The sequence below is a fragment of the Geotrypetes seraphini genome, chromosome 18, assembly GCF_902459505.1.
Source record: "Geotrypetes seraphini chromosome 18, aGeoSer1.1, whole genome shotgun sequence".
NCBI classification, from domain to species: Eukaryota; Metazoa; Chordata; class Amphibia; order Gymnophiona; family Dermophiidae; genus Geotrypetes; species Geotrypetes seraphini.
This window is the reverse complement of record NC_047101.1, coordinates 39642679-39670408: the sequence shown is the minus strand read 5'-3', so window position 1 is coordinate 39670408 and position 27730 is coordinate 39642679. Positions and strand designations below refer to the sequence as shown.

The window sequence follows — 27730 nt, the reverse complement described above, 5'->3', positions numbered from 1 at the left end:
AAATCATTACAGTCCTCAGATATTTAAAAAGACTGAACAATTTGTTGTCATTCACACATGCTATCACCGTACTCATCCAGACCATTTATGAATATGTAAACATCACAAATCCCAGTGTAGATTCTTGGAACACTCTACAAATGACCTCTTCCTTCTTCTCTCCTATTTTTCCCTTGCTTCTTTTCTACCTTTTCCACTCATACAAATTTGATAGCCTCCCTTATTAAAATGTGAAAAACAAATATTCAAGGGGAATGGACTTTCCATAATATCTTCATTTCTTCACGATAGTTCTGAATCTACCTTTTTCAGTTTTGACAATCTAATTGCTCACTGTACAGTAGAGCAAACATACTGAATTATCAATTAAAATGAAATTTGGGGAACATAACTCTATCATAAGGTTGCCATATTTATTTAGAAATTTCTTACAGAAGAGTGCTTCACTAGTTATTTAATATTGGGGTGCATATGTTTTAATAGTGTTATTTTACCTGCTTTGGTTGTTTTGTTTTATAATTCTTTAATTGTACATTTTGCAGTTCTGTTATTGAATGGATGTCGAAATGTTATTTTTATTATGAAATGTTGATGAATGCAATACCAGTGTTCTATTATTTTTTTTATCTATTTTAACCATTGCTGTTTAATTGGAAAAACAGTTTTTGAAAAAAATTATTAATAATACACTGAAACAGAAAATCAAGCAAAGTTTGCAAACTTACCTGAACTGAGATTTGATCTTTATTATTGAAATCATCGGAAAGTAAGAAGAAATCCTGTTGTTCTGAGATATGGTTGGGCGTATTAGAGTATCTTGGACATTTGCTTTGAATGTTCCCAGAATCTGTAGTTAAAGAAACTTCCTGAGAGTAAGTCTGAAGAAAGGCTCTGACGCCATCTATTCCCACGAACTGAGAAGTAGGAACAGCATTGAAACTAACATCGGAAGACTCAAACATTCCTGAGTCTTTCCATTTATGGAGCTTCAGGGCCAATAGCCCTATTATGAAAATAAAGAACAAGCAGGACACAGCAGCAACCGCAATAACCAAATACAATGTGAGGCTCGATTCTGTATCTGCAGGAGCTGAAAGACTGCTCAACCCAGAAATCATTTCAGAAATGGTGTCGGCTACCATCACAGTGACAGTAACTGTAGCAGAGAGAGAAGGTTGGCCATTGTCTTTCACCAAAATGACAAGATTGTGTCTGAGGACGTCTTTGTCTAGAAACGAACGCGCTGTTCTGATTTCTCCAGTGTGAAGCCCAACCATGAAGAGTCCTGGTTCTGTAGTTCCCAGAAGTGAGTAGGAAAGCCAGGCATTTTGTCCAGAGTCAGCATCAACAGCCACCACCTTAGTTACTAGATAACCTGGTTCGGAGGAACGAGGTGCCAACTCTACACCAGTGGAACCATCGGTGGGAAGAGAAGGATATAAGATTTGAGGAGCATTATCATTCTGATCAACTATGAAAAGAGTAACAGTAACATTGCTGCTGAGAGGTGGATATCCTCCATCTTCAGCCTTCACTTGAATTTGAAGTTCCTTGAATTGCTCGTAATCGAAGGACTGTAGTGCATAGATAACTCCGGTCTCTGAGTTAATGGAGATGTAGGATGACAAAGGAACTTCAAGAATATGACCTTCCAATAAGGAGTAAGTGACTTTGGCATTTTGATCCCAGTCTAAATCTGTTGCTTGTGTGGAAAAAACTGCCGAACTTGGTGGCACATTTTCTGTTACATAACCGGTATAGGATTTCTTATCAAATACAGGCGGATTATCATTTATATCTGAAATTAGTACAGTTAGGTTTGTCATTGTAGACATAGGAGGTGATCCTTTATCGGTGACGGTAATAGTTATATTATATTCAGAGACCTGCTCTCTATCCAAAGTTCTATCCGTCTTCAGACTGTAATAATTGCCAAATGACCTATTCAACTTGAATGGAAGGTTACTTGCAACAGAACATACAACTTGGCCATTTTCTCCTGAATCTCGGTCTTCCACTTTTAAACGAGCTATGAGTGTACCAACAGGACTGTCTTCCTTTACTGAGTTGACAAACGATGATATTGAAATCTCAGGAATGTTGTCATTTACATTAATAATGTTCAATATAAGTTTAGAAAGGGCTGCCAGACCTCCGCCATCTTCAGCTTGGACTTCAATTTCGTAAAATTCAGATTCTTCAAAGTCTAGTTGTCCTGTAACTGATATTTCCCCAGTCTTTGAGTTCAGTTGAAATGTTTTTGAAGCCTTTTCCGTAATTTTTTTAAACGAATAGCTTATCTCTGAATTTGTTCCTTGGTCCTCATCTGTGGCGCTTATAATTAACACAACAGTACCTTTGGGTACATTTTCTAAAATATCTACTTTATATTCAGATTGAGTGAAGACGGGCGGATTGTCATTGGCATCGAGAACAATGATACGGATTTGCACTGTGCTGGATCTGATTGGATCCCCTCCATCACTGGCCGTGAGGACAAGATGGTGAACAGCCTGTTCCTCTCTGTCCAGTGATTTCTCAAGAATCAGTTTGGCATATTTCACTCCATCTTTTCCTGTTTGCACATCCAAAGCAAAATGTTTATCTGCATTAAGGTGATAGCTCTGGAGAGAATTAATCCCCACATCTGGATCCTGAGCGTCAGGCAAAATAAATCGTGTTCCCGGTGGTGTTATTTCACTGCATTTTAACAATATTTCCTTGTTTAGAAAGCTGGGGGCGTTATCATTTATATCTTGAATCTCAATTTCGACTGCATACAGTTTTGCTGTATCCTCAACCAGAATCTCTATATTTAACAAACATTGAATTATATGCCCACAAATCTGCTCTCTATCAATTTTCTCATTGATATAAAGATATCCGTTTTTCAAATTGAGAGCAACGTACTGCACCCTACCTCGGGAAATGATGTGAGCTCCGTGAGTCGATAAGTCTCTTAAATCCATTCCCAGGTCCTTCACAGCGTTTCCCACAATCGATCCCTCTTCCAGTTCTTCTGGAATAGAATAACGAATTTGCCCAGATACTACTTCCCAGGCTGCAAGAATTATCCAGCTGAACACCACTCTCTTTTTTGTTTGCATTTTCGCCATTTCTTTCTGTCTTCTCGCTTCGGATTCCAAGCTGTGAAAGATCCTGGTATTCCCCCCAACCGCTTTTATAACACAGACCCCAGCGTCAGGCCAGTACTGAGCTCTTTCCGTGGGATTTCTTCTTGTATTCGGGCTTCATACACTGAGGTCTGACCGTTCCTTTCGTCGTCTTCTGCAGTTTAAAGGCAGTAGAGAGGCTGCTGGATCCTTCATTGAGTTTCAGCTTCTGATTGGTGAACAGCGGCGCTCAGAGTCCCAACCAATAACTGCAACACCAGAGCTCGTATTAAAAAAAAAAATCCAAACCTAAAAAAACCTTTTTGTTTGAACGTTTCACCCTCATTTTTTTATGAACGTGTAGTCCAAAATTCTGGCACTTGGGAAGTAGTGTTCTACTGTTGACTTGAAGTATTCACCTCATGAGGTAACAAGATGCTGGAACTGAAATATATATATAGTTTTTTACAACCACATTGATTGTATTTATACGAGTTTATCCGCCTCAAAAAAACAGGTAAATGGAGCGTCCTTGTTCTCTTAGTCCTCTTTTGAATCGCTAGGTCACACTGCCAATGCTATTTATATAGAAACCAAATTATGCTCCTTTCTGTTCAAAATGAAACAGATAGTGAATGCAAATATGGCTTTGAGAAACTCTCCAACATATATGTTTACAGCTGGGGAGGTGAACATGCATTTGGGGCATTTGGGGATTGCAGCTCTGGTGTATGGGGGGAGCACATTATCTGTGGGGGTGGTTGGGGCTGTGTCTGAGCAAAATTTGTGTGATACATGGATATTGTATGTGTGATTGTGTATTTGGTGGGTTTGAGAATCTAGCAATATGATGATAGTGGGTTTGTGTAGGTATTTGTGTGCTAGTTTGTGAGTATAGGAGTATATAGATTTGTGCATGGTGAGTAGGAAAATGTGAGATGGAGACATTTAATAATAATAATAATAATAACAACAGTTTATATACCGCAGGACCGTGAAGTTCTATGCGGTTTACAATGAATTAGAAAGATTCTACAAATTGAATGGAACGTTCATAGTTAGAGATTAGTGGTTAACAGTTTACAAGATCAGATTTGGGGGTGGGATTGTGATGGAGTCTATTGTCCAGATTCGTTACCTAGTTATTTCGAGAACAGGTATGTTTTTAGGTGTTTCCTAAATTCACCATAGTTGTTTGTGTGTGTAATTAGTTTTTCCAGGTCTTTGCCCCATAAGGCTGCTTGATACGATAGAAGTTGTTGATGGTGTCTCTTAAATTTGCATCCTCTAGCCGGTGGGGAAACGAACTTCAGGTGTGTTCTTCTCTTATGTCCATTGGTTGAGAAGGAGAAGAGGTCAGTTATATATTTAGGGGCTAGACCAGATAGTACCTTGAAGCAGAGTACTATCTGCTTAGAGATGTATATGTATATATGTGGTAGGTATTGTGTGCGAAGGGCAGAAGGTGAGTATATGCAGTGGTGGGTTGCGTGTGCAACTTGCACGAGGCTGTGTATGTTGACTTTGAAATTGCCTTTGAGTACCATTATTTATTTTTCTGTTGGAGGTTGGACTGAATTAGTACTTAGCATTCTTAAAGTTCTAACAAACGGGTCTTACTTTTGCAGGGGAGGGGCATTTGGTTCTCTGAAACTACATATTCAATGTTTCTGGTATTCAGATTCATCTCAGATATTTACATTTCTTCTTGCATACCATATTTGGTGAATTTCAATCCTATTTTGAAATGATTTTGTTTAGAAAGACAGATGAACAGATAAATATCCACTCATCCCTTTTATATACATTTCCTCAGATTTCTGTCTTAGTAAACATAGATTTTTATTTTTTAGAGTGTGAATATAAAGTCACATATTAATGACATAAAGAACAGATGTTTATTTATCCAGTTTATGTCACCCTTCCAAAAGGCTACAAGGTTGTGGGATCAATCCTAGCATTTCTCACTTAATCCTCTATTGTCCCAGGTATAAAATAAGTACCTTAGTATACTGTATATGTTAAACACTTTGAATGTGTAACCACAAAAAGGCAGAATACAAGTCCTATCCCTTTCCCATATACTAATTCATATCTTAAACAGAAAATATGGACACTAGGTTTGAATGCTTGGGTTCAATGTTAAGTTGCCATCTTTGTTTTTCAGCTGGACCTTAAAGCATCATGTTAAACAATCAGTGTAAAGAAAGGTTTTTATTTCTAAGTCTTATTACATCATCTGATGCTTTAAGAAATCTAGCTTCCATACATTTTTCCCTGTAGAAAATTCTCTAGAAACTTTGGTATCCCAACGGTATAAACAAACACTTCAGTTCTCATCATATCTGAAAATTTCACATAGTTCAACACATATTGTGGTAGATTCAAGAAAGTGTGCAAAAAACTAAGGCCTCCTTTTACGAAACTGCGATAGCATTTTCTAGCGCATGGAGCCTCGCTGAATGGCCCGCGCTGCTCCCGACGCTCATTGAGTTCCTATCGCAGTTTTGTAAAAGAGGGGGGTAAGTGCAAAAAATTGTGCACAGAATAGAGTGAAAGTCAGCATCTGCATACCTAACGGGCATGAGCATGTCATAGGCTGGTTGTGTCTAAAAGTAGCTGTTGCACGTGGAGACATAGAAACATGATGGCAGATAAAGGCCAAATGGCCCATCTAGTCTGCCCATCCACAGTAACCATTATCTCCTCCTCTCCCTATTGGCTAAGGTTCTTAACATTTGCATCTCCTCTTCCTATAGGCTAAGGCTCTTTACACCTGCATTGTGATGTCATAGAGCTGCCCATCTACAGTAACTGTTATCCCTTTCTCTCTCTGAGAGTTCCCACGTGCCTATCCCAGGCCCTTTTGAATTCAGACACAGTCTCTGTCTCCACCACCTCTTCTGGAAGACTGTTCCATGCATCTACCGCCCTTCCTGTAAAAATGTATTTCCTTAGATTACTCCTAGTATTCTATAACTTGTGAGTCCACCTGCAAGACACGCCCCTGATCTGCTCTTGTGCACACTCCCTTTGTAATTGCATTCTATAGCAATTAGGTGCTAAGTTTATAGAATGCCTCCTAAGTGCAGTTATACAAATAACTCTAAATTAGTGCCAGTCAGCACCAAGTAACACCACAACGGCTATTACTGTACTCAATGCCAACTGATGCCTAATTTAAAACTCTATAACAGGTATAACTCTGTTCTATAACTTGTGTGCCCAAATTTCGCATACTAGTTAGAACTTTGGGCATCCACTTTTATAGAATCCAGGGGAATTATACTTTGAGATTTTGGTGTGACTATTTTTACTTTCTCGTCAGCCAATGAAATTGTTTTGTTTGCTTTTAAGGCCTCTGAGTAGCTACTAACTCTGATTCACTAAACTGCACGACTAGATAATGATCCATAAGTTGTTTTAATGGAAAGATTTAAGATTACTTAAATACAACTGATCCTGAGTAAGTTATTTAACTCTTCATTGCCACAGGTACCATAGTTAAATTGTGAGCCTGCAGGAGGGAAAAAATACCTGATTACTATCCAATGTTCTGTAAATTGCTTGGCTATCCATTGAAGAAAGGCGGTATAAAAAATAAGCATAATAAGCTTACATTTTAACAATCTATGATTATTATAATTAGTAGCTTAGGGGTCCTTTTATTAAGGCACATTTGCTGTTTTAGCGCACACTAAACATTAGCATACGCTAAACGCTAATGCATCCATTATAGCCTATATGGACACATTAGCGTTAACACATGCTAAAATGGCTAATGCACCTTAGTAAAAGGACCCCTTTATAGTTAAACTATGCTAATATTGTTTGTGCTTGAAATTGTGGATGTAAATGGTTTGTACATTGCTTAGATTTAAGCGATTCATAAATTTTAAAAATAAATAAATATATGATGGGACCTGAACAGTCATTCGAACAAAGCACCAGTTCAAGCTTTGAAGTCACACTCAGCGGCTAACATCAGGCAGATGCAAATACTGTAGTTTATTTCTCTCGGTGCTGCTTTACCACACAGCTCAGAAAGAACATTGGCCACACCATTATCACTTAATTCGCATTAATTATCTGTGTTTAGCACACAATTTGTTACTGTGGGTATTTTAAATTTTGCATTCTGGGAAATCTACTGATTGTGAGGCAGGATATCAGCGTATAATGTTTTTGGATTGTCCCTGTGTCTGTGAAATATGATTGGCTGGTAACATGTCCAGATAGGAAAAAGCTCTTATGCAAGTAAAAATAGGGGAAAAGGAGAACGTCAGAAAAGCTGTGTACTACGAGGGGTCACTGAAAGGTTCTCAGCCGAATGAAGGCGAGAATGATGTGGAGCTGCGAAGCTTACAAGTTATTCCACACTTTTCTTCATTGGGCTGAGAACTTTTCAGTGGCCCCTCGCAATCCCCAGTGTATATGAAATAAGGTTATGGATCTAGAGGTTGCGACAGAGGAGGCCGACTTGGGTTTAGTGGTAATCATGAAGACACAATGCACAATAAAATAGTTATACCAGGCTATATAATCTGTTTTTTTATTTGAAAATGGTAATTTCTTAGATGTATGTGTCCTTAGTGCATCTATATTTTTAAACCATTTTTGAAAAAAAAAACCCAAAACAAAACCCAAAAAAACAAAAGGCACAAAACAAGCCACTGGGATGTAGGAGGGGCCATCATTTGTAACAGATTTGCCAAACAGACATCCAAGCAGAGCAGTGGGGCACCCAAAGGGGCAAAACAGTGACTTCACATAAAAGGCCCAGGTACACATCTCACTATAATCCCCTTATAGTGTACGGGTGAGTCCACCAAAACCTACCCAACTGGACCTAACTGTATACTACACCAATAGCCCTTATGACTGTAGGTGTTCCCTATATGTAGGTACAGTGGGATTCGGATGGGTTTTGTAAGGCTCATGTAGTTAGACTGAGATGTAGGCCTGAGTCCTGCTTGCTGCTCTTCTCGGACTGGCTATAACATCTGAAGTTATCATAGAGGCAGACGTATATTGCTTCATTCACAGCTTTGAAGGGGGGGGGGGATCAGGGACCACTGGGGGAGTATGGAGGTAACATGTCTTCATCCCTCCAGTGGTCATCTGGTCAGTTTGGGCATATTTTTTGACATATTCATTTCTAAAACAGGTCTAGCCCCAAATGTCCAAACTGTGCCCTAAACATTTTCTAAAATGTTTGAACATCGAAATCCTAAATCCCACCCAAACTAAGCCTCCAACATGTCACCTTTAGATTTAGATATACTGCAGACAACCACCATAGAAATCCATCTGCAAAATGGGTTTCAAAATAGTGAATTGGAAAGGTTTGGTGAGGAAAAGGTCCATCTGCTCCTTTTTGGATGTTTTTATGTTTTTCAAAAATGAGGCCCATTCTGACAGGGTGTTGGGTAAGGTTTGCGTCTTAACAGATGATATCAGAATCTACAAAAGAGCAGACATGCTGGAAGATGTGAATAACCTGAGGAGGGAACTAGTGAAACTTGAAGAATAGTCTAGAATTTGCAAGCTAAAATTTAATGCTATCAAATTCAAGGTATAGCCAAAATATGAACTTACTTAAGGCTATGAAACCACCTTGTATATGATATTCAGAAATATTTTTTAGAATTTTTTACCAATTTTTTACCCGACCCTCAGTGGCACCACTCAGGACTCAAACTTCTCATTGTCCTGAGCTTTATGTGTCTGCTCATCATCGGGACATTTTTCATAAAGCTTTCCACTATTTATATTTCTATTTATATTTTTCTATATTTTTTATATTAAAGGATAGATTGTTACAGCGGAGGTAGATGACTAATGGGATTGAGCCTTGAAAAAGCAAGCGAGGCGAAACATGTCGGCTTTGACATCCCTCATTAGTGCTGACATCTCTAACCAGGAAGACTTAGCCATATTTTAAGCTAAGTATTTATCTTTATGAGAAAATATCTTTATAAGAAAAATATAAATAGAAATATAAATAGTGGAAAGCTTTATGAAAAATGTCCCGATGATGAGCAGACACATAAAGCTCAGGACAATGAGAAGTTTGAGTCCTGAGTGGTGCCACTGAGGGTCGGGTAAAAAATTGGTAAAAAATTCTAAAAAATATTTCTGAATATCATATACAAGGTGGTTTCATAGCCTTAAGTAAGTTCATATTTTGGCTATATTTATAAATTGAATGGTTTGGCACCTTGATAATAATTTCAATATTTGTGCGTGGATTTGATCAAATTCAAGGTTACACATTTGGTCTACAAAAGCCTAAAAAAGCAGTACAGTAAAGTGAATAAAGTAATTCTATGCACAAAAATAAGGGTGATCATATCTGATCTTCTTAAGGTGGCCAACCAGATATAAGAGGTGACTGCAAAAGCTAAAAGGAAGAGGAATGGCCACCAGGAAAAAGGAGATGATAATGCCTCCATATAAGTTTCTATTCAGACATCGTTTGGAGTACAGCTTACAATTCTGTAGATACTACCTTCAAACGAATATAAGCAGGATGGAGTCTAGAGAGGATAGCTATCAAAATGATCAGTAGTCCTAATCATAAAGCATATGGACTGAAGTAAAAGTCTCAGTATATATTATTTGAAAGAAATATAGGAGAGGGGAGATATGATACAGACATTTAAATACCTCTGTGGAATAAAAGTACAGGAAACAGACCCCTTTCAGTTGTTGAAGTTCTGAAAGAAGAAGCCATTGGATGAATGCCGAGGGAGATAAATGCAGGAACAATCTAAGGAAATAACTCTTTATGGAAAGAGTGATAGATATGTGGAATGGTATCCCAGCAGAGATGGTGGAGACAAGGACTATATCTGAATTCAAGAAAACATGGTACAACCACACAGGATCTCTAAGGGAGAGGAAAATAATGTAGAGTTTGATAGTTGGCAAAGATAAAGAGATTTGATAGGCCATATGGTCTATCAGTCATCATTTTCTCTGTTTCTGTATCTTTGAAATGAATTGCCTCCAACTCCTTTATCAGAAACAGAGAAACATGAAGGCAGGTAAAGGCCAAATGGCCTATCTATAGTAATCATTATTTCTTTCTCTCTCTGAGAGATCTCACATAACCTATCCCAGGCTCTCTTGAATTCAGACACAGTCTCTGTCGCCACTACCTCTTCTGGGAGAATGTTCCATGCATCTACCACTCTTTCTGTACATAAGAACATAAGAATTGCCACTGCTGGACCATTGTGTCCATTGTGCCTAGCAGTCCGCTCACGCAGTGGCCCCTAGGTCAAAGACCAGTGCCCTAACTGAGACCAGCCCTACCTGCATACGTTCCGGTTCAGCAGGAACTTGTCTAACTTTGTCTTGAATCCCTGGAGGGTGTTTTCCTCTATAACAACCTCTGGAAGAGCGTTCCAGTTTTCTGCCACTCTCTGGGTGAAGAAGAACTTCCTTACGTTTGTAAGGAATCTGTCCCCTTTTAACTTTAGAGAGTGCCCTCTCATTCTCCCTACCTTGGAGAGAGTGAACAACCTGTATTTATCTACTAAGTCTATTCCCTTCATTATCTTGAATGTTTCTATCATGTTCCCTTTCAGTCTCCTCTTTTCAAGGGAGAAGAGGCCCAGTTTCTCCTCCAGCCCCTTAACCATTTTAGTCTCTCTTCTCTGGACCCTTTCGAATAGTACTGTGCCCTTCTTCATGTACAGCGACCAGTGCTGGACGCAGTATTCCAGGTGAGGGCATATCATGGCCCAGTACAGTGGTATGGTAACCTTCTCCGATCTGTTCGTGATCCCCTTCTTAATCATTCCTAGCATTCTGTTCGCCCTTTTCACCGCCGCTGCACATTGTGCGGATGGCTTCATCGACTTGTCAACCATCGACTTGTACTCCCATGTCTCTTTCCTGGGAGGTCTCACCAAGTACCACCTCAGACATCCTGTATTTGTCTATAAGATTTGCATCACTTTACACGTATCCATGATGAACCTCATTTGCCATGTCACAGCCCATTTCTCGAGTGTGTTTATATCACATTGCAGGTCTTCGCAATCCTCCTGCATCTTCACTACTCTGAATAACTTCATATCGTCTGCAAATTTAATCACCTCACTCTTTGTACCAATTTCCAGATCATTTATAAATATGTTGAAGAGCATGGGTCCAAGCATCGAACCCTGCGGCACTCCTCTGTTGACGCTTTTCCAGTCCGAGTATTTTCTATTTACCCCCACTCTGTTTCCTATCCGCTTGCCAGTTTTTAATCCACGTGAGTATTTCACCCTCGATTCCATGGCTCGCAATTTTTTGAAGTAGTCATTCATGCCGAACTTGTCGAACGCCTTCTGAAAATCCACCCTTATCTATCCGCCTGTTTACTCCCTCATAGAAGTGCAGCAAGTTCGTCAAGCAAGATCTTCCTTTGCTGAAGCCATGCTGGCTGGTTGTCATCAGATCGTGTCCATCAAGGTGCTCAATGATGTGGTCCTTTATCAGCGCCTCTACATCTTTCCTGGTACTAAGATCAGACTCACCGGTCTGTAGTTTCCCAGCTCACCCCTCAAACATTTCTTGAAGATTGGCATAACATTCACCACCTTCCAGTCTTCTGGAATCCTTCCTGATTAGATTACTCCGGAGCCTATCACCTCTTAACTTCATCCTATGCCCTCTCATTGCAGAGTTTCCTTTCAAATGAAAGAGACTCGACTCATGCGCATTTACATTATGTAGGTATTTAAACGTCTCTATCATATCTCCCCTCTCCTGCCTTTCATCTAAAGTATACAGATTGAGATCTTTAAGTCTGTCCCCATACGCCTTATGATGAAGTAGCCTTCTTCTGGACCGACTCCATCCTTTTTATATTTTTATGAAGGTGCGACCTCCAGAATTGTACACAATATTCTAAATGAGGTCTCACCAAAGTCTTATACAGGGGTATCAATACCTCCTTTTTCCTACTGGCCATACCTCTCCCTATGCAACCAGGAAAGTGATATGTTAATGTTTTGTAAGAAATTTAAAATTTGTTTACCAATGTAGTCCTTTCACAAGCATAAATGTGGTTACTGTATTTAATGTTTTATTGATTTAACTTTTGTTCAGCTCATTTATATTGAGCAAGCCAAACAGGGTACATAAAGGAAAATTTCCCAATAACATTTCCCATTAACAATATTCAGCTCACCCATATTTTGTTCTTTTTTTCACATATTATCCTCCTTGTACTCCCTCCCACACTTTCTACCTCCCCTCCTAAATTTCGTCCATGTTTTGCTATTTTTTTTTTTAACTTACCCCGTCTTTTACTAATGCATAAAATTCCTATGAGCGTCGGAGCAGTTTCCGCCATTGCCGGTGCTAAAACCCGCACTATACATTCGTAAAAGAGGGGGTTAGTGTTTTAATGTTTACAATAAGCTGCTCTGTAATGAAGAAGTGGTATATAAAACTAGTAAAATAAGTAAATAAATACATTCCTATTTTATTCTATTTGCTTTTTTTCCACTGTTACCAGAAATTGTTGAGAATTTCAACATACTGTCAACAATGATTACAAGATCTTGACTCGGATGACCTAGCATTGGGTTCACATAGGATTATTTTTTTCCTATTTGCATCACTTTGCATTGTAAATTTATTTATGCCACTAGATGCCCAAATCTGGACAGGCCTGAACAGGTCATTCTGCAATTCATCATAATTTTGTGTTTGATGTTATTGAAAGCATTAGGATGCAAGTTTTGTGAAACAACTGCTGCCTCACCATTTATACAGTATGTACATCCTACACCGAATACAATACAGTAGAAATGGAAAAATGCTTGAGTACCTGAATAAATTAACGTAAACCGTTCTGAGCTCCTTTGGGAGAATGGTATAGAAAATTCAAGAAATAAATAAGTAACTGGGAGATGTAAAGATGGATGAATTATATTACACTGACATTAACTTTTAAAATACATTAACATAGTAACATAGTAAATGATGGCAGATAAAGACCTGAATGGCCCATCCAGTCTGCCCATTAGTTATACCCATTAAAAATGCAAGATTAAATTAACTTGTCTCTTCATTGATATTTCTGGGCCATAGACTGTAAAGTTCACCAGGTATTGTCCTAGGTTCCAAATGCTGAAATTGCTGTTCAGGCTCACTCCAGCCTATTCAACTATCCAGTTGTTTGCAGGATATCTACCGTAAAATCTGGCCAGTAACATCCATTTTAGTGGCGTTCCAATTGATGCCCTCCTCAGTCCATCCTACACTGAATCACCTTATATGGGACACAGACCATACAAGTCTGTCCAATATCAGCCTTAGTTCTGTCATTTAAATCCTTCATTTTCTAATTAGATATCCTCCAAGTTTATCCCATTTTTTTCGAATTCCATCACTGTTTTCCTCTTCACCACTTCCCTTGAATCTATTAGATTTACTGGGTCTACAGGGAGATATAACTCAGATATGACACTAATAAAGCAAACATAGATAACTGATGGATCTATTCTAGACTATTTCTGCTTCCTATAGCAATAATACATTTCCTACTCTATCTAGAGATTTATCTTAGATTGGTCAAAAGTAGGGATCATCAGTCTTTATCTCATAGGCTCTTGAATTCTGACACAGTTTTACTTTCACCTCTCTCATTGTGAAGTTGTTCTAAATATCAATAATTCTTTCCAATAATATTTTATCATACTCTTCCACCACATAGATAAGACTTCCCGTTTATTCAATGTACAGTATTCTTACATTGAGGGTGCATGCATGCTGTTTTGTCTTAAGCATTAATTTTGTAATTTTACTGGTACCTTCTTAGGTTGTTTGGATTCATGATTGTTCAGGTAATTTGCAAATCTATGACTGAATACATGTGAGAAGGCTATTTTATCAAATAATGTTGAAGAAATGTATTATGTAAGTATTGTGTTTACTATTATGATTTATATTCCATTTTAACGGATGCTGTAAATGCCTTCCATTGAATATGAGAAATGCAGTGTATAAATAAAAAAAAATAGTTTGAAAATGAAAAATCAAGAAAAGAATGTTAAACTCACCTGGACTGAGATTTGATCCTTATTGTCTAGCAAGTCATCTGAGAGTAAGAAAAAATCCTGTTCTTCAGATGTGTGGGTAGTGGTGACAGCAGCTGAGTATGTACTATTTGGAAATTTGTATTGGCTATTTCCAGAATCTGTGGTTAAAGAAACTTCTTGAGGGTAAGACTGAAGAAAGGCTCTGACGCCATCTATTCCCACGAACTGAGAAGTAGGAACAGCATTGAAACTAACATCGGAAGACTCAAACATTCCTGAGTCTTTCCATTTATGGAGCTTGAGGGCCAACAACACTATTATGAAAATAAAAAACAAGCAGGACACAGCAGCAACCGCAATAACCAAATACAATGTGAGGCTCGATTCCGTATCTGCAGGAGCTGAAAGACTGCTCAACCCAGAAATCATTTCAGAAATGGTGTCGGCTACCATCACAGTGACAGTAACTGTAGCAGAGAGAGAAGGTTGGCCATTGTCTTTCACCAATACGACAAGATTGTGTCTGAGGACGTCTTTGCCTAGAAACGAACGAGCTGTTCTGATTTCTCCAGTGTGAAGCCCAACCGTGAAGAGTCCTGGCTCTGTAGCTCCCAGAAGTGAGTAGGAAAGCCAGGCATTTTGTCCGGAGTCGGCATCAACAGCCACTACCTTGGTTACGAGATAACCCGGCTCAGAGGAACGAGGAGCCAACTCTACACCAGTAGAACCATCGGTGGGAAGGGAAGGATATAGGATTTGAGGAGCATTATCATTCTGATCGACTATGAAAAGAGTAACAGTGACGTTGCTACTGAGAGGCGGATATCCTCCATCTTCAGCCTTCACTTGAATTTGAAGTTCTTTGAATTGCTCATAGTCGAAGGACTGTAGTGCGTAGATAACTCCGGTCTCTGGGTTAATGGAGATGTAGGATGACAGAGGTACTTTAAGAGCATGATTTTCTATTATGGAGTAAGTAACTTTGGCATTTTGATCCCAGTCTAAATCTGTTGCTTTTGTAGAAAAAATAGAAGTTCTTGGCGGGATATTTTCCATCACATAACCGGTATAAGATATTTGATCAAATGTAGGTGGATTATCATTTATATCAGAAATTAGCAGCCGAATGCTTGTACTTGTAGACAGAGGGAGGGTCCCTTTATCAGTGACTGTAAGCGTTATATTGTATTCGGAAATCTGCTCCCTGTCCAAGGCTTTATCCGTCTTCAGACTATAATAATTGCCAAATGACTTCATCAACTGGAATGGAAGAGTTCTTGGAATAGAACATATGACGTCGCCATTTTCTCCCGAATCTCTATCTTCCACTTTCAAAAGAGCGATTACGGTGCCAACAGGACTGTCTTCCTTTACCGAGCTGACAAATGATGATATTGAAATTTCCGGGACGTTATCGTTGACATTAATAACTTGAATTATAAGTTTAGAAAGGGCCGTTAAAGCACCACCGTCTTCAGCTTGGGCTTCGATTTCGTAAAATTCAGAATCTTCAAAATCCAGATTTGCTATAACTGATATTTCTCCAGTCCTCGAGTTCAGCTCAAATATTTTGGAAGCTTCTTCTGTAATTTTTGTAAATGAATAGATTATTTCTGAATTTATTCCTAGGTCCTTATCTGTGGCGCTTATTATTAACACCACAGTACCTTCTGCAACGTTTTCTGGAACATCCACCTTATATACAGTTTGAGTAAAAACCGGCGCGTTGTCATTTGCATCGAGAACAATGACACGGATTTGCACTGTGCTGGATCTGACTGGATCCCCTCCGTCACTGGCCGTAAGGACCAGATGGTGAACAGCCTGTTCTTCTCTGTCCAGTGATTTCTCAAGAATCAGTTTGGCGTATTTCACCCCATCCGTCCTCGTTTGTATATCCAGAGCGAAATGTTTATTTTTACTAAGGTGATAATTCTGGAGAGAATTAATCCCCACATCTGGATCCTGAGCGTCAGGCAAATTAAACCGTGTTCCCGGCGGTGCTATTTCACTGCATTTAATCACTATTTCCTGGTTAAGAAAACTAGGAGAATTATCATTTATATCCTGAATCTCAATTTCGATGGCGTACAGTTTTACTGTACCCTCGACAAGAATCTCTAAATTTATCAAGCACCGGTTTATCTTTTTACAAAGCTGCTCTCTATCAATTTTCTCACTGATATACAGATATCCGTTTTTCAAATTGAGAGCAAAATATTGCGTCCTACCTCTGGAAATAATTCGGACTCCACGAGCCGATAACTCTCTTAAATCCAATCCCAAGTCCTTTGCAGCGTTTCCTACAAACGATCCTTCTTCCATTTCCTCGGGAATGGAGTAACGAATCTGCCCAGAAACTATTTCCCAGGCTGTAATGATTATCCAGGCAAGCAGAACCATATTTTTCCAGTCCCGGTCTCCTTGCATTTTGGCTCGGTTCTTCTCTTTGTCGTTTCCTCTCCGCTACCAAACTGTGAAGGAATCCGATATTTATCTAACGCGTCTGCAAGGAAGACCCTTGGTTCAGATCTGTGAGCTCTGTCTGTAAGTCTTTCTTGTATTCAGCTAACGTCTGACCCTTTCTTACGTGTTCCTCAGGAGTGTAATGGCGGTGCAGAGACTGCTGGATCTCTTATTGTATTTCAGCGCCTGATTGGTGAACAGCGGCGCTCAGAGTCGCAACCAATAACTGCAACGTTACTGGAAAAATAAATCACTTATTTCCTCTTTATTTCTCTGATTTAGGCGCGGTCAACATTATAGAAAATGAAACTGCAGGGATGGATTTCTTTGTTTTATTGTTGAAATATCCATTTAGCGATTGATTTATTATTCTTTTTTCTATGTAGCAAGATGGTGAAGTGAAATAGTTTCTTCCCATTACAGGAACGAGATTTATACAGCTGATTTAGCTTATTTCTCACACACAAAAAAAATCGCAACTAAAGAGGCAGAAAAGGGGTGATTATGAGGAATATGTGTTTGGGAATATAGGTGGCATTTCTGAGACGGTATATGATGTGGAAGCAGCTTGTGTGTGAACATAGTGGGGAAGTTATCTTCCATAGTGGGTATGTGATTTATGGGCTTATGTGGAGTATATATTTTCAGGTAGTAATGCCGGCAGCGACGGCCCTCCGAGCATGCAGCTGCCCGGAGGGAGCTCGGTCCTTGGCTCTGCCCCATTTCCCGACTTCCCACGGGTCCCTCGGACGCCACCCCTGACGTCAGAGGCGAGGGCCTTGCCCTCATTGGGTGAGTCGGGTAATGGGGGCGGAGCTTCCCCCCGGTGGGGGATTCAAAGAGCGCCGGGAGCAGCAGAAGCTTTTTCCTTCGTGCTCCCGACGCTCATTTAGGTAGTATAGGTTCTATGTGGGGGCTTTTTTTTTTGGAGGGGGTGCAGTGGCTAAGGGAGGGTTGTGAAGAAACATAAGAAGATGTGATGAGTGTGTGTGTATGTGTTAAGTGTGTAGGAATATGTGTGGTGTTAGGGCTATAGGGAGTAAGGGTTCAGGTGGCAGGAGGTATATAGGATTGTGTGTGTGTTTTTGTGTGTGTGTGTGTTTGTATGTACTGAATATGTGGGTAAAGGTTAATAGGGATATGTAAGGATGGAGGTTGTGTGGTAGCTGGCAGCTGGATTGTGTAGGTGGAGTATGTGTGGGTGTGTTTCCATGTGTACATATGTCTGTATGTAAGTCATTGAAAGTGTGGGGGAGCCATTATTGAATGTATCTTTTTTTCACCACCATTTGTCTGCTGCTGAAGCTATTTCCCCATGTCTTTTCATTGTTCTATGTTATAACAGTGTCATGATACATGGTTGGGTGTTAGAAAGAACTATAGTGAATGGACTACTTGTACAACCCAGACTGTCATTTCAATGGCCAGACTATCAACTTTTGCCCCCCCCCCCTCCACCCCTCAAAAAAAAACCCAACAAAACCTAGAAGAAAAATCTGGTAGATGTGAATAAAAGCTCTTGGTGCCATGATATCTGTTGTGATTCTGATTGAACTGGAGGTCAAAAGGATCAGGAAGAAACTACTGGGTGAGAACAATAAGAGGAAACAAGCTTACATCTTGGAAATTATATTATACTATGTTGATGTAAAATGTTAGAAATAAGACATGATATGCTGTATCATAGCATAGGTCCATTGATCTCTGCAAACTCTCCAGTTATTTGGAGCTACCCAACAGATCCTAAACAATACCCCCATTCCTTTTTGCTCACTACATGGAATAAGAAGGAGTTTTTCCTAAATATTCCTTACTAATAACTCATATGGGCTTTTTCTCCAGGGGCTTTTGGATTGCACTTATGTGGGACTTCTGGATTGCACACATGCAAGATGATGGCTTGAGCAGACACTCTTGTACTTAGAGGCCAAATGCAGAGACCTGTTATCTCCTACTCATGGGAAGATCAGTTTGGACATTGAAAATTGCTTTTGAAGGCATTGTCATGATGATATCCAATGGGTTGTTGTACTGAGTCCCAAATGCCTTAAAAAGTAAGCAGGCCAGAAATATTGAAATGGTAGTACTGGAGCTTCAGACCCCTCCCCCCCCCCCCCCAGGATATGGTGCAATCACATATAGATATTTCTCATAGTATGCAAAAGGAGTTTTATAAAAATCTCTCAACAAAACTGAAAGGCTTGAAGATGCATACTATTGACTTGGACTTTTTCTCCAGAGTTTATCAAACCCCCTTTTTATATCCAGCAATCTTAGATGCCTTGATCACACATTTCAGCCTAGAGCAAACATATTGTATTTATCCACCAAAATGAAATTTGAGGAACATAACTCTATAAGGCTGCCACATTTGTTCAGATATTTCTTACAGAAAAGTGCATGCTTCATTAGTTATTTAATATCAGGGTGCATGTGTTTTAAAAGTGTTATTTTACATGCTTTGGTTATTTTGTTTTATAATTGTTTAATTGCACATTTTGCAGTTCTGTTGTAGAATGGATGTTGAAATGTTGTTTTTATTAAGAAATGTTGATGAATGTAATACTAGTCTGCTATTATTTTTGTTCTATGTTAATCATTGCTGTTTAATTGGAAATGCAGTTTAAAAAAAAAAAAAAAAAAAAAGCTTATAAATAATACACTGAAACTGAAAATCAAAGTTTTCAAACTTACCTGAACTGAGATTTGATCTTTATTATTGAAATCATCGGAAAGTAAGAAGAAATCCTGTTGTTCTGAAATATGGTTGGGCGTATTAGAGTATTTTGGACATTTGCTTTGACTGTTCCCAGAATCTGTGGTTAAAGAAACTTCTTGAGGGTAAGACTGAAGAAAGGCTCTGACGCCATCTATTCCCACGAACTGAGAAGTAGGAACAGCATTGAAACTAAAATCGGAAGACTCAAACATTGCCGAGTCTTTCCATTTATGGAGCTTGAGGGCCAACAACACTATTATGAAAATAAAGAACAAGCAGGACACAGCAGCAACCGCAATAACCAAATACAATGTGAGGCTCGATTCCGTATCTGCAGGAGCTGAAAGACTGCTCAACCCAGAAATCATTTCAGAAATGGTGTCGGCTACCATCACAGTGACAGTAACTGTAGCAGAGAGAGAAGGTTGGCCATTGTCTTTCACCAATACGACAAGATTGTGTCTGAGGACGTCTTTGCCTAGAAACGAACGAGCTGTTCTGATTTCTCCAGTGTGAAGCCCAACCGTGAAGAGTCCTGGCTCTGTAGTTCCCAGAAGTGAGTAGGAAAGCCAGGCATTTTGTCCGGAGTCGGCATCAACAGCCACTACCTTGGTTACGAGATAACCCGGCTCAGAGGAACGAGGAGCCAACTCTACACCAGTAGAACCATCGGTGGGAAGGGAAGGATATAGGATTTGAGGAGCATTATCATTCTGATCGACTATGAAAAGAGTAACAGTGACGTTGCTACTGAGAGGCGGATATCCTCCATCTTCAGCCTTCACTTGAATTTGAAGTTCTTTGAATTGCTCGTAGTCGAAGGACTGTAGTGCGTAGATAACTCCGGTCTCTGGGTTAATGGAGATGTAGGATGACAGAGGTACTTTAAGAGCATGATTTTCTATTATGGAGTAAGTAACTTTGGCATTTTGATCCCAGTCTAAATCTGTTGCTTTTGTGAAAAAAATGGAAGTTCTCGGCGGTATATTTTCCATTAGGTAACCGGTATAAGATGTCTGATCAAAAGTAGGTGGATTATCGTTAATGTCAGAAATTAGCAGGAATATACTTGTGCTTGTAGACAGAGGGAGGGTTCCTTTATCAATGGCGGTAATCGTTATATTGTATTCGGAAACTTGCTCTCTGTCCAAGGCTTTATCAGTCTTCAAACTGTAATAATTGCCAAACGACTTAGTCAACTTGAATGGAAGAGTTCTTGGAATGGAACATATCACTTGACCATTTTCTCCTGAATCTCTATCTTCTACTTGTAAAAGAGCAATTAGAGTATCAATAGGACTGTCTTCCTTTACAGAATTGACGAACGATGATATTGAAATTTCGGGGATATTATCGTTGACATTAATAACTTGAAATATAAGTTTAGAAAGAGCCGTTAAACCCCCACCGTCTTCTGCTCCAACTTCAATCTCATATAATTCAGATTCCTCAAAGTCCAGCTTTCCTATAACTGATATTTCTCCAGTCTTCGAATTTAGCTGAAAAGTTCTGGAAGCTTCTTCTGTAATTTTTTTAAACGAATAGGTTATCTCTGAATGTGTTCCTTGGTCTTGATCTGTGGCACTTATAATTAATACCACAGTGCCTTCGGGCACGTTTTCTAAAACATCCACTTTATATACGGATTGAGCAAAAACTGGCGAGTTGTCATTTGCATCGAGAACAATGACACGGATTTGCACTGTGCTGGATCTGACTGGATCCCCTCCGTCACTGGCCGTAAGGACCAGATGGTGAACAGCCTGTTCTTCTCTGTCCAGCCATTTATCAAGAATCAGTTTGGCGTATTTCACCCCATGTGTTTCCGTTTGTACATCCAGAGAGAAATGTTTATTTTCACTAAGGTGATAACTCTGTAGAGAATTAATCCCCACATCTGGATCCTGAGCGTCAGGTAAAATAAATCGTGTTCCCGGGGGTGTTGTTTCACTGCATTTGATGACTATTTCCTGGTTTAGAAAGCTCGGCGAATTATCATTGATATCTTGAATCTCAATTTCGATTGCGTAGAGTTTTACTGTACCCTCGACAAAAATCTCTAAATTTAACAAACACTGAATCATCTGTTTACAAAGCTGCTCTCTGTCAATTTTCTTACTGATATATAAATATCCATTTTTTAAATTGAGAGCAACGTACTGTGTCCTACCTCGAGAAATAATTCGGACTCCGTTAGTCGATAATTCTCTTAAATCCAATCCCAAGTCCTTTGCAGCGTTTCCTACAAACGATCCTTCTTCCATTTCTTCTGGAATGGAATAACGAATCTGCCCAGAAACCTTTCCCCAAGCTGTAACGATAATCCAGCAAAATAGCAGCATCTCTTTTGATCCCCGGTCTCTTTGCATTTTAAGGTCTTTTTCTCTGTCGAGTGGCAAGGAATTCCGATATTTGTAAGAAAGACCCCAGGTTCGGACAATTTATGAGCTCTGTCTGTGAGATTCCCTCTTGCATTCGGGCTCCATAAGCTAATGTCTGACCTTTTCTTCTATGCTCTTCAGCAGTGAACTGGCAGTGCAGAGACTGCTGGATCTCTTATTGTATTTCAGTGCCTGATTGGTGAACAGCGACACTCAGAGTCACAACCAATAACTGCAACGTCATTAGGGAAACAAATCTTTCGTTGTTTTATTTATGCGCAGTCAAGATTCTACAACATGGAATTGAAGAAATAGATTTATTTGTTTTAGAGTTTACTTGAAATATCCAATTAGTGACTGATTTATTGTTATTTATTGCTTGTAACAAGATGCTGAAGAGAATTATAGTAATGATATTTATATAGCAGCATTAGCTTATTTACCTCCTTCTCTCCAAAAAAATCACAACCTAAGCATCAGAAAAAGGAGTGGTTATGATGAATGTGTGTTTGGAGGCATGGGAATATAGGTGGCATTTGTGGGAGCAAATGTATGTGCATAGTGGTGAGGTTATAAGTTCCATGGTTGGGCATGAGATTTATAGGTTTATGTTTGTAGTTGGTATAGGCTGTATGTTTCGGCATGTGTGTACAATGAGGTAATGAGAGTTGAGGAGATGTGTGTGTGCACAAAGTTAGTTGGGCTATATAGTGCACTGGTGCTTATGTGTGGCTGTGTCAGCATCTGTGGACATCAGTGGGAGGATATGTTTAGGGATGTAAAAAAGTGAGGAATGGTAACTGGTTTCTGGAATGTGTTTGTGGGTGTGTTGGTAGGTATATGCACATATATGTATGTGTATATATGTCACTGAAAGTGTGAGGAAGATGGTTTTAAATATATCTTTTTCACCACCTTTTTTTCTTTTTTGGTTATTTTTCCCTTTCTTTTTCAGTGTTTCGCTCTGCACTATTGGAGGGACTTTTGAGATGGGTTGGAATTTTGACTGGTCTAACAGCTTTAATCAGTTTATGATAGAAAACAATTATGAATATCTTTAAAATCTTTAGTAGACCTGACAATTGCTGTTTTCCTACAACTTAAAACTTATCTGACTTGACTTTTCAATCTTTGCATCTGTTGTTTTGAATGACTGGCCTACTATAAGGAAAGGGAGTTGTCTGCATTTGTTGGGGGTCTCACATTTGTAAATGTAAGGAATTTTGGAGTATATTATCAAGAGCAAGCTTTGGGACAGATGGCACCCTATTGATGGCACCCTCTGCTCACTAGAAAGAGGGGACATCAAGTATCCCTTTCCAAGATGAGGTGGTGGGTTGTGACATTTGGAAGGCAACATGGTGGTTCTGATTTGCTTTCACTTCTGGTTGGATGGGTTAGTAGGAAGCTACATTTAGATGGGCAGAGCATGAGTTAGGACATGTGTGAGGCTTCCATGTAGGTAACTTACAGAATACTGTCAGTTACGAATATCCCTGCAGTAATTATAGTCTAAGACCATAGTTATGCTAGGTTCTGTATATGGCTCATATAACTGCAGATATATAAATGTAAGGTGCACTAACAGCAGTTATGCTAGTATTCAATACCTGAATGTTTAGATACCAATATAGAATAGACTCTCACTTCATAGCATCAGTGCCTAAATGGAGAAACCAAATCGTAGAATTGCCTCTACATGAAGAAAAGTCCATTTTGAACAAGGCAGAATACTGTCTGTTACAGATATCCCTGCAGTATTTACAGTCAAAGATAATAGTTATGCTAGGTACTGTATTGTATAATATTGTATTGTATTGTAGCGTGATATTATCTGCAAATACCACTTTGTCATATGTTACCACACTCCGTACACAAAATGGTCTCTCTTTCTTTCTTTATATTATCTCCTCTCTCTCTTTTTCCTCTTTTCTTTCTCTTCCTTTCTTTCAAGGTTCAATAAGTATTTTGTATATAGTTTATTATAGTAATTGCATCCTTAATAGAATGTGTGCTTTTATCTTATATTCCCAATTATTATATTTAGTTTTGTTGGAGGTAAATAATTTAAGTTTGCTTGATCCAGGTGTTGTGTTAAATGCACCTATTACAAAAGAAAGGACTGAGCCATTTTACCTTCAGATAGTGTTAAGTAAAGGACAAAAACATGACCAGATGCAGAATAAACAAAAGCATGACTGGGTGTGCCAATACTCCTACCCCCCAGTCTGTAAGAAAATCTAATCATGACCTCACCGAGGACAAGACCACCCTGCTGTATGATGATTGGAAGTGATGCCCTGCTCTATGATTGGATGTGATGCCAGAGACTGCCCCTGAGTTTTGATGCATCATGGGAACCAGCCACATCTATAAAGCTGGAAGATGTGCCAGTGCTCTCTCTCTTTTCCTCTTCCTTCGGACCAGGCCTGGATCGAGCTGCAACATCTCTCATCGACCATGTGCTTGGCCATGTGCATAGCTCTCCAACTAGGCCATGTGGTCTCCTCTCCACCTGAAGGACTTTGTTTCAACCAGCATTTGTGAGTAAATTTAATGAAGTGAACTTAGTAAAAATTTTGTCTAGTGTATCCTATTATCCTTGCTCAAAGATCCTATCTGTAACTGCTCTTCCTGCTTGATTTTATGCTTAATCTTGCTCTAAAAGAAATAAATTTTCAGTTTGCTTATAAATGTTCTCAGTCTTATCCCCCTCTTTTACTAAGGTGTGCTAACTGATTAGCACACACTAAATGCTAACGTGTTCATAGACTAACATGCACATGTTAGCATTTAGCGCATGCTAGAACATAAGCAATGCCTCCGCTGGGTCAGACCTGACGTCCATCGTGCCTGGCAGTCCGCTCACACGGCAGCTCAACAGATCCAGGACCTGTGCAGTAATCCTCTATCTATACCCCTCTATCCCATTTTCCAGCAGGAAATTGTCCAATCCTTTCTTGAACCCCAGTACCGTACTCTGCCCTATTACGCCCTCTGGAAGCGCATTCCAGGTGTCCACCACACGTTGGGTAAAGAAAAACTTCCTAGCATTTGTTTTGAATCTGTCCCCTTTCAACTTTTCCGAATGCCCTCTTGTTCTCTACTCTCTATGCCCTTCATGATCTTGTAAGTCTTTATCATATCCCCTCTAAGTCTCCTCTTCTCCAGGGAAAAGAGTCCCATTTTCTCCAATCTCTCAGCATATGAAAGGTTTTCCATACCTTTATCTCCTCTGAACCCTCTCGAGTAACGCCATGTCCTTATTAAGGTACGGCGACCAATATTGGACACAGTACTCCAGATGCAGGTGCACCATCGCCCGATACAACGGCAGGATAACTTATTTCGTTCTGGTAATAATACCCTTCTTGATTATACCTAGCATTCTATTCGCTCTCTTAGCAGCCGCTGCGCACTGTGCCATCGGCTTCATTGTCATGTCCACCATTACCCCCAAGCCCCTTTCTTGGGTACTCTCCTTCAATAACATCCCTCCCATCGTATAGCTGTACCTCGGGTTTCTGCTTCCCACATGTAATACTTTACATTTCTCAACGTTGAACTTCATCTGCCATCTCGTCGCCCATTCCCCTAGTTTGTTCAAGTCCCTTTGCAATTCTTAGCAGTCCTCATTAGTCCGAGCTCCACTAAATAGTTTGGTGTTGTCCGCAAATTTTATTATCTCACACTTTGTCTCTGTTTCTAGATCATTTATAAATATATTAAATAGCAGCAGCCCAAGCACCGAGCCCTGCAGGACACCACTCGTGACCCTCCTCCAATCCGAGTAGTTTCTGATCCATCTATGTACGTCTCCTTCCACCCCATGGTGCTTCAGTTTCCGAAGTAGGCGTTTATGGGGTATCTTGTCAAAGGTTTTTTGGAAATCTAGATATATGATGTCTATGGGGTCTCCTCTGTCCATCCTTAGTAAAAGAGAGCCTTAGTTCTTGAAAAAATATTCACATATATTATATTTAATTATTATTACAAAGATCTTGTGTACAACCTTGTCTTTGAATAATCCAATACAAAGCACCCTAAATTTAGAACCAATCACTATTATTGGTGAAAATGCATTTTATCATCCTATTCTCTTCCATGGTTCTACTCCTGAGTCAGGTCTTCTGTTTCTTGAGTCAACTGTGGTTTTGAATGAGATGAAATATCTTGAACAGTGCCAATAGTGGAGGAAGTCATGCTCATCGCTCAAGTGTGTTACCTAGTGGTCAGATTCAAGATCTATAAGGACAGGGTTTTAGAGGGAGCCCTGGTGAATGGTCTCTGTCCCAAGAATGTTACACAGGGATAAAAATTAGAAGAAAAATGTTCTGGTAGGTATTAATGTAGGCTTTGACACCCATAATTTCAGCCCCAATTCTGATTTTGTTGGAGACTAAAAGGATCAGGAAGAAACTACAGGGTTACAAAAATAAGAGGAAATGAATTTATATCACAAAATGAAATAATATTATTTTGATATAAAATGTTAGAATGCAAGAATATAAGGCATTCTATGCTGGGTCTGTGTAAACTCTGTCTGACAGTGACCCGTGCCAGTCATTTGGAACTACCTTGCAGATTCAGTACAGTAGGCCCATTCCTTTTAGCTCACTCCAAGGGATAAGTGGGAACTTTCCTTAAGTCTTACTTGATAAAAATTGTTTATGGACCCTTTTTCCCAGTAGTTTATTGAACACCCTTTTAGATCCAGCTAACTTAGATTCTGTGATCACATATTTCAGTTACAAATTCCACAGTATAATTTTGCACTGACAGAAAAAAAAAACCTTCTCTAATTTGTTTTAAATCTGGTTTTGGTTAGTTTCATGTAGTGTCTACTAGTCCTGTTACTTTTTGAAATATAAAATATTTAGTACACAAAACTCCATATGATATAAACAAAAAATAGACAAAAAATCTACCCTCACTACACCAGCAATAACAACTATGCTACTAATGTAACCTCCATTTACACACTTCATGTAAACTGTATTTATCCTTGCCCCGAAATTATCTATTTACCACTCTAATTTATCATCGGTTCCTCCATTGTAACCCCGTTTATAAATCTTTTGTAAGCCGCCTTGAACCACAAGGTAATGGCGGAATAGAAATCCCTAATGTAATGTAATGTAATGTAATAAACAAAATAAGTTACAGAAAGTCTGTGTCACACACAATGCTCACGGAATAAAAACCGGACCCTACATGGGCCGTTTCGGCAACTCTTTGCCTTCCTCAGGGGTCCTGCTTATTGTCCAAGAATGATGTTTGGAGCAAATTAACTCAGCTGAATGACACAATTGTGCCATACACAAGAACTTCCGGAGTATCACAGCTGCCAATTTCTAATGCAAATGGTAAGAGAACTAAGCTAAAATGCTTTGGGCATTTCTTATTTTCTTATTCCACCCTGCTCATGATTTTATAAATGTCATACCCATTCCCAACCATTTCATCTCCAATAGGAAAAGTGCCTAATCTATTTACTTGCACACTACATACTGAGCAGGGATTTCAACACACCATAAACAATGACTTCAAGATTCTTTTCATGAACTGTGGCCCTAAATACAGAAGTGTATTTAGAATTAGAATTTTTTTTTTCCCTTACATGCATCACATTGGACTATTTAGTGCTTCAGTTTGCAAGGTCCTTCTGTAGTTCCTCACAATCTGCTTCTGTTTGAAGTAAAGATGCTTGCACACGTTGTGCATAAGATTTTGCATATGTTGGGGGTATTTGCATTTGTTGCATTTTTAATGTTTTCTAAGGTATAAGATTACAAACTGTGAAATAATTACTGTCTTAAAAGTGACTGCAAGCAGTAGATGTAAATTTGGATCAATGTTATTATATTAACATTAACTTCCACATAATAAATTAATATTGTTGATTCTAGTTCATTTAAATAATCATTTTCTTACTGAGAATTATAACCAAGTTATGATAAAATACAGCAGACATAGATAACAACCGCATGACTCATCTAGACT

General features: G+C 39.1%; 1 protein-coding gene across 1 annotated transcript in view; it reads right to left on the bottom strand.

Annotated features, from left to right (window-relative positions):
• The window catches only part of LOC117351862, a 279785-nt gene that overhangs the window by 240078 nt on the left and 11977 nt on the right, over window positions 1–27730 (bottom strand). The window contains exons 3-4 of the mRNA XM_033927710.1: window positions 19322–21787; window positions 14183–16627 (exon numbers count right to left, since the gene is read on the bottom strand). Of these exons, the coding sequence (XP_033783601.1) occupies window positions 14183–16627; window positions 19322–21787 (4911 nt within the window). The remainder of the gene's footprint in view (window positions 1–14182; window positions 16628–19321; window positions 21788–27730) is intronic.